We start from the raw sequence: 8,382 nt of genomic DNA on the forward strand, positions 1-8,382 counted from the left end.
CAATCTCAGCCTCCCTAACCAGAAGTACAGTTGTCACGGCAACTGGAACTGGTCTACCAAATCCTTGTTTCACCAAGCTACTGGTTCTATCCCCTACCTCCTTTACATTTCAGTTTGTCTTCTTGAAGTCATTGCTTGCCTGCCTGATATGTTTGAATTCATTGTGCGAAGACTATTACTATTTGGCTTCATACTGTCTTCCATTCCGATCTGCACTACCTAGCTGCTATTAGTCTTCATGCTTTCATTGAATTGCTTACTTGACTATGGCCTGTCTAGTGTAGTTCATCTTCCGCTGCATATCATATAGGTTCATATTGATTGTTTGTCTTCAGAGACCTCGTGTTTTGAAGACTTTCACAAAAATCTCCTATTCACCCCCCCCCCTCTAGTCGATAACTAGCAGTTTCATCTTCCCGCCGACAGGCCTGGAAGGCGACTCCGAGCCAGAGACTGCTACCTCTTGAGCATGCGTTGGTTTTCCCTTGAAGAGGAAAGGGTGATGCAGCAAAGTAGCGTAAGTATTTCCCTCTGTTTTTGAGAACCAAGGTATCAATCCAGTAGGAGACTACACGCAAATCGCCTAATACCTGCACAAACCAATAAGAACCTTGCAACCAACACAATAAAGGGGTTATCAATCCCTTCACGGCCACTTGCAAAAGTGAGATCTGATAAAGATAATAAGATAAATATTTTTGGTATTTTTGTGGTATAGATTGCAAAATAAAGATTGCAAAATAAATAGTAAACTAGAATTGTAGATTGGAAACTTATATGATGTAAAGTAGACCCGGGGGCCATAGGTTTCACTAGTGGCTTCTCTCAAGATAGCATGTATTACGGTGGGTGAACAAATTACTGCCGAGAAATTGATAGAAAAGCGCATAGTTATGATGATATCTAAGGCAATGATCATGAATATAGGCATCACGTCCGTGACAAGTAGACCGAAACGATTCTGCATCTACTACTATTACTCCACACATCGACCGCTATCCAGCATGCATCTAGAGTATTAAGTTCATAAGAACGGAGTAACGCATTAGGCAAGATGACATGATGTAGAGGGATAAACTCAAGCAATATGATATAAACCCCATCTTTTTATCCTCGATGGCAACAATACAATACGTGTCGTTTCTATTTCTGTCACTGGGATCGAGCACCGCAACACTGAACCCAAAGCTAAGCACTTCTCCCATTGCAAGAAAGATCAATCTAGTAGGCCAAACTAAACCGATAATTCGAAGAGACTTGCAAAGATATCAAATCATGCATATAATAATTCAGAGAAGAATCAAATAATATTCATAGATAATCAAGTTCATAAACCCACAATACATCGGATCTCGGCACACACACCGCAAAAGAGTTACATCGAATAGATCTCCAAGAAGATCGAGGAGAACTTTGTATTGAGATCTAAAGAGAGAGAGAAGAAGCCATCTAGCTAATAACTATGGGCCCGAAGGTCTGTGGTAAACTACTCACACATCATCGGAGAGGCTATGGTGTTGATGTAGAAGCCCTCCGTGATCGAATCCCCCTCCGGCAGATCGTCGGAAAAGGCCCCAAAATGGGATCTCACGGGTACAGAAGGTTGCGGCGGTGGAAAAGGTGTTTCGTGGCTCTCCCGGAAGGTTTCAGGGTATAAGAGTATATATAGGCGAAAGAAGTAGGTCGGTGGAGCTGCGAGGAGCCCACGAGGGTGGGGGGCGCGCCCTCCTGCCTCATGGCTTCCTCGACGTCCACTCCAAGTCTCCTGGATTGTGTTTGTTCCAAAGACGATCCTCGCGAGGGTTTCATTCAGTTTGGATTCTGTTTGATATTCCTTTTCTGCGAAACACTGAAATAGGCAAACAAACAGCAATTTGCACTCGGCTTTCGGTTAATAGGTTAGTCCCAAAAATAATATAAAAAGGTATATTAAAGCCCATTAAACATCCAAAACAGATAATATAATAGCATGGAACAATCAAAAATTATAGATACGTTGGAGACGAATCAGAGACATCTCTCACTCACTCACTCACTCACTCCTCGTCTTGGCCATCAGCGGCAGGAGAACGGGAGCATGGCGAAGAGTTTGAGACGAGCAAGGAGCGAAACGGAATAAGGTAGGGTTTTGAAACCCCCAGTTTCCCTCAACTTATAAGGTGTCCGGACCCGAGGCGTCGTCCACCCCCAGTGGAACGGACCACTTTTCCGTTGCCTTGGGAAGGTTTTCCTTTCCCTCCTTTTTTGCAGGGAATAAAGGCGATAAATACAGCTGGATCCTCTCTTAAGGACTCGCGGCGGATACAGACTACACCGAATCGGCGTCCAAACCGATAGGGCAACCGATCCCTTGGGTACGCCGGACTCCGAGGCTATCCGAGCTCTTAAGAAGCAAGACGATGAAGGAGCCCGCTGGAGGTCTTGCGGTCCTCACTGCGACCTCCGCCACTCTTGGGGGCTACTAACGGGGTCCTGTACCGGGGGTGGCTAAATGCCAAGGAGCCCAACCTCGCCAACTACAAAGGGGCCCAATAGGCCCACGGTATGGCGCTAACCCTAGGAGGCCAGAAGACCTTCTTGATGCCCGAGACTAAATGGTGGCGCCCAAGAGATGCATCTGGCATGTAAACCATATACATTTCCTATCTATATAAAGGGAGGTCTAGGGTTCCTCTTGATCATCTATCCTCAGATACGAGAAACTCTCGGTAGCAACATCAAACACCATTGTGGCCCCTCGCACGAGGTATCACTCCACTATGAATAATCAAAACCAGCAGGACGTAGGGTATTACTCTCAGGAGGTCCGAACCTAGATAAACCCCTCGTGTGACCTCCAATCCATGACTTCCAGCTGTGCTTGGAACCCCTACCGAGGGATCTGGCGAAAATTTGCTCCGTAGGTGATCCGACATTTTTTTCCTTTGGTAGCTGCTGTGATGGTGCGAGAAGCGGGTAACGGGCGTTGGTGTCAAGCTCAGAGATTTCTTCGGTCTTGATTGTAATTTTACTTCTTGACTAGTGTTCCTTTGTGTAAAGGCTAGCGTTTCGCAGTTTTTTCAGTTTTGTCAGGTCGATATGTACGTGGCTTGTACTATGATCTTTATGATACAAAATAAGGCATGTATTATCATGCAAAAAAGTTGTCATTTTAATCGTAAAAAATACTGAATAGGCTCTTCTAGAACATTGAGCGAGATTTCAATACTGAGCGAGATTCTAATCGTGAAAATATTGTGCGGACTTTCAATACTGAGCAAGATTCTAATCGTGTAAATATTGAGCGAACGCTCGATAGATTGTTCTCGAGCACAACATGTTTTGCACCATGTGATCTAGCCATGCATGGTTACTCGGTTGGTGATGCCGGTGATATGCAGGGAAAGTGGCAAGCAGATGGAGTGGTAGCGCTAGATGCTGGTCGCATGGTAGCACAGTTCTTAACCGATTTCATGTAACATACAAATACTTGTGAAGAAAATATAATGTTGGTAAAAAAATTGCTCTCTCTATTATTGGGGGCGACCACAGAGCTTATAATGAAACTACATGAAAACTAACATAAACCATCGAATTACATCCGGATGCCATAGATTTCACGAGGAAGGACCGCTATATTCATGTCTAAGTTTCAGTGCAAGTTTGTTATACTCTAGAGGAGACCGATAATTTTCACTTATAAGCTATAAAAGTTACAAAACAACAAGTGCTCTCAGTCTTCATACGGACAATGTAGGTTGATTTTTCTTCTATTTCATACAAGAGCCTTTTCTATCGTACGAATCCTATTAATATTTATCAAGAGCATATTTGAGTTAACACAGCAAAGAGAAAATAAAGTTGTTACTTCCTCCTTATGGTTTAGAGAGCCTATGTTATTTTCTTATTTATTTTTAATTTTGTTTGTCATTTTCATTGTCCACATCACATGCTCAGATTTTGAGGTGCATTAAATAGCTACAAGCAATAATCAAAAGAAAATTCATTGATATATGTAAAAGTCCTTGATCATTTAATGGTCACACATACATACATTACAATTAATGCGTCGGTAACATGATTTTTTAAAAGAAATAAGCACACTAACTGAGTATTTTACAAATTAGAGAAATTATTTCACCACTCACCATCTGCCTTGGATGTGAAAATTTTCAAATTTAACCCACACAACTTAACGGAGGGAGTACTATTTATTAATTATTTTAAAAAGATAAAAGCAAACTTATAATTAAACACTATAATATTTGACTGCACGTAATCCAACAACAACCCATAAAATACAATGATACCTCAATGACTTGTCGCATCAATAAATATTCTTTCATATCTAATGACTTGTCACATTAATTGATACTTGTATGAAAAAAGTTAGATGAGACATCCGGTGAATCTTTCAAAAAAAACATTACACCGGATGTCACGGCTAGTTTCAAAATAGTTAACTTACTTTGAGGTCCGGAGGCATATAGAAGGGGAAGGAGAGGCCTCCCCTTCAAATTTTCTGCCGTGGTGGGATTCGAGTTGCACACTGTCACCCTGGAAGCTCTCGCCTTCATCTTCCTCCCTTCGCGCGTCCTACTACCCTCCACGGCCGGGCCACGGTGAGCTCCAGCACTAAACAAGCCTCTCGCCTCTCCCCGTATCTCCCGCTGTCGCCTCTCGCCGCTCCAGAAGATATGCCTGTTCTTGCAGTCCCCGCCCTGCCCTGCTCATCCTCTTCCCCCCCGATATTTCTATAAGTGGAAATTTTACTTTATCTATGTTCTGAGATGAAAAAGATCGGGTTTTTTGTGCGTCTCTCTGCACGAAAGACTGCGTTTTTTTATGCAGAGGAGGGTCAGATTGCAGGGGCAAAATTCTTGCATTCATAAGCTTTCCATTTCTTTGACAGCGCGGCGGCAGCAGCAGCAATGGAGGCGGGCGCGTCGTCGGGGACAGGGAGCTTTCCGGCCGAAGACGGTGAGATTTGGGTGCCCGTGCTGTCCGATCCTCTGGATGGGGGCTCGAATTCGCCGACCCAGGTAAGGCCCATCTTTGCTTCCCTCCATTTTCTTTATCGCCTCTGAAGAAATCCATTCCCGTGGAAGATTATTGTTCTTTTCCTAGCGTTCATGCTTCTTCTCCTTTGCCTTTTTACTCTTTTGCTTTCTTGCTTCAAGTACTCTCTGTGCAAAACTGGTGTTTCTTTCTTTTGTTTTTCTTTTTGAGATTTTTTTTGTGCTATTCTTTTTGAGAATGGGAACGATGTGTTGCTCAACAAGCGTCGTGTTGGACTGGCATCCACCTGTACAGTTTGTCATTCATCGAGCGCACGAAACAAATCCCTATATGTAAATTCGTTATTTCACTCAAGATTCATGAGTTATCTGAAAGAAGAGTTTTAAGCACAACCAAAATGGTCAATACAAAGTACTGACGCTTAATTATTCCAATTCCCTGGTTTCATGAACTTTCTGTTTAACTGGATGCAATATATGTGGGCTAGCACAGTTCAGACATGATCCAAGTTCTTCAGATCTTATCGAATATGACTTGGATATATAGAGTTTGCAGTGGGCTCATCGAAATCCTCACACGAAACCGACGTATATTTCATTGTTTTGATGGCAGGCGGAGATTGAAGTCTATTCAGCATATCTGGATTATGACGCCATGGACTTCCAAGCAGTCTTAGAAGGACCCCAAGATGAACACGATATTGAAAAATTGTTTGGAGGTGCAATGTTTACTTCTTGCGGTATATTCCAAACTTTGTTACATAAGCAAGCAAGTTTTATCCGTGGTTTCCACTTTGAAACCAATGTATGAAGCTTTGCTTGCAGGTGCACGCAGTGCTACTTATATAAAGGAGGCGAATTTAACTCATGAGGCATGATTTTGGCACATGTAAAAGTATAACTTGCTAAATAAATGATGTGACAAATGTTACTGAAAATATGTTTCATCTTGGCAGATTGAATGTGAATTTTATTCACCAACTAGTGATCATGGCATGATACAAACACTTGCGCCTGCGTCACCAGAAACCAAGGAGATAAGGGGGAGGAGGAGATCTGCGCCTGCCACGGCGCTTCCTGAGAAAGAGGAGGCCCCTGTCACCATGGCCCTCGGTGGAGGAGGAGAGGAGGACAAGAAGAGAAAGGGAGGAGGGAAAGGGCACCCGCTGCCTTGTCAACGGAGAAGCATGAGGCTTGCGCTCGCCGCCACGCCGCTGGAGGAGGGGGCTTGTGCTACCTTCATAGTAGACCTGCTAGGTACGAATTATGAAGGTTGATATATATCACTTGCCATAGTCTCAAGTAGTTAAATACATATGTTATATGCTTCAGATTACATGCCGAAAAGTGGTTGGAGGCACCGAAGTCACCTGAGAAGTGCACGCAAGAGAGGAATATGGTCATTAAACACAGAACAAACTTTCCTTCTGCCTAACCATTTAGGGGTAAGAATTATGTTTATTATCAGGTAGAAATTCAACAAATTAGTATGTGTGCAACGAGTTCTTTATGTATTCATTCTTTGCTTTGTGCACTTTTTGAGCTCAGATTTATTATCAGCCATCCATCAATGGAAAAATGCTCATAACTATGTCGGTTATGTTTCCTAGAATGCGACATGCTTTCAGGACATGAGCTCTATATGTAAAGGCAAAAAATGTGAGCACAGAAAAAACAATGACCACTGGACATACGAAGAGATGAAAAAACTAGTGGATGCTCTGTATATATCTGGGGTTGGAAATTGGACGAAGTTGAAACATGAGAACTTTTCAACATCAGTTCGAACAGCAATGAATCTTAAGGTATGGTAGATTGGTGTATATTGCACCCTAAAGCAAATGCATTATTAGATGTTTTCTTTGCTTGTGACAATGTTTTAATTTATTGTATTTTAAACTTTTTTTGTTAATCTTCTATGCATCTATAATTTTTCCGCCACGAAAGATACAAAATTTTATGTTTGGTACATGTGTTCTATGTTATCAACATATAATTTTACTGTCACCAATCTCTCCTTAATTCTTTGTCCTAGGTCCACACTGACACCAATCTATTTTCTAATGTTTAGGATAAATGGAGAAATCTTAAGAAAGCCTACACGGTCAGGCCTACTTCTAAAAAGAATGTTGTATACGATAAGTTTTTTGAACTCAATATGGAACACCACTGATTTTCATTGCTTACATTCGTTAAATTCCAGGGAAATGCTAAAAAAAGGATCTTGCCGACTCTAGACAAGGATTGTGTCGAAAAGATCCAGAAGCTAGCCTCCAAAATGAAGCTGCACTTGTGAATGATACAAGAAACATTGTATAGTACTTTTGGTGTAGGAATGAATCAGCAACAGGAGTTCTGTTATTTTTTCTAGGACAGCAAGGCATAGGCCGGCTGCCATATTGAGTGTGTAGAGAGTAGAGATTACCAGCTTATCCTTCCTAACTGCTTGTAAAGTACTCTCTTATTAATGAAGGGGGGGGGGGGGGGGAGGTCTCTTAATCAACTTTTCTTGTCAATACATCATGAGATGCATCACATGAATTTCATCACATCAGATACTCTGGTACAGATATATACAAAAGGTACTTAAGCTGAAGCCCAAAAATTATTTTATTTTTTCTTGCATTTGCCAATGGTAAGCATTATGTAGATTGCTTCCGCTATATTTCCCTCGGGACAAGCAAGAGGAAGAGACTGCGGTATCAAAACATCCAGCTGATGTCGGGGATGAGAATGGTGAAACTGTAATAGATGAAAGGAAAATAAGAATAAGACCTTTTGCCTGCTGGTGCAGCAGATAGAACAGTGGCTGCAGCTCCTCTTGATCTTCCTCTTTTTTTTAGAAAAGGAGGAAACACCCCCGGCCTCTGCATCTGGGAGATGCATGCGGCCATATTATTTATTATTCACAAAGACCTTACAAAGAAATACAACAGTAAGCCCGAGGCCACCATCTAGACGACATATATCGCTACTCTTATCCTCTTGATGAAGGGGTGCCGAATGTCCGGGCCAAATACCAAATAGACATCACACAAAAGCCTAACATCTAACGTTGGATGCCCATCCAAGCCACATAGGCGGGACTGGGTAACACTCTGGTCCGGCGCACTCTCAGTGAGTACCACACGCACACGCTGCAAAGGACCGTCACCTCCGTCTTCCCTCGGTCCATCCTCAAAGCATGTATTGACGCATTGACCTTGTCAAGCCTCTCTGCCATCGACGCCACCACGACGCCAGACAACGTCGACCTCCTGCGCGTGTCCATCGCCACACATCTGACGCCAAGTCTCCACTGCTCCATGCTGCCGAGAACCGCCGCCATGAATATGTAGAAATAAACACCGCTCCACCGAAGAAGCTATCCGCTGGTCCCTCGAGC

The 8,382-nt window shown here is 42.8% G+C and overlaps 1 protein-coding gene across 3 annotated transcripts; it reads left to right on the top strand.

Annotated features, from left to right (window-relative positions):
- Positions 1-4,491: 4,491 nt before the first annotated feature.
- LOC125532822 (uncharacterized) lies at positions 4,492-7,439 on the top strand. 3 transcript variants are annotated; one of them, XM_048696720.2, is made up of 9 exons: positions 4,492-4,601; positions 4,892-5,021; positions 5,611-5,737; positions 5,823-5,869; positions 5,954-6,254; positions 6,330-6,442; positions 6,608-6,802; positions 7,069-7,101; positions 7,201-7,439. In XM_048696720.2, the coding sequence occupies exons 2-9, from the start codon at positions 4,911-4,913 to the stop codon at positions 7,291-7,293; spliced, it is 1,020 nt and encodes a 339-aa protein (XP_048552677.2). In that variant the 5' UTR covers positions 4,492-4,601; positions 4,892-4,910; the 3' UTR covers positions 7,294-7,439. The 3 variants fall into 3 exon arrangements, with proteins under 3 accessions (XP_048552677.2, XP_087374050.1, XP_087374055.1); XM_087517924.1 differs by having other exon boundaries at positions 5,611-5,716; XM_087517929.1 differs by lacking the exon at positions 7,069-7,101.
- Positions 7,440-8,382: the final 943 nt, after the last annotated feature.

The sequence above is a fragment of the Triticum urartu genome, chromosome 1A, assembly GCF_056163025.1.
Source record: "Triticum urartu cultivar PI428250 chromosome 1A, HENAU_Tu73, whole genome shotgun sequence".
Taxonomy (NCBI): Eukaryota; Viridiplantae; Streptophyta; class Magnoliopsida; order Poales; family Poaceae; genus Triticum; species Triticum urartu.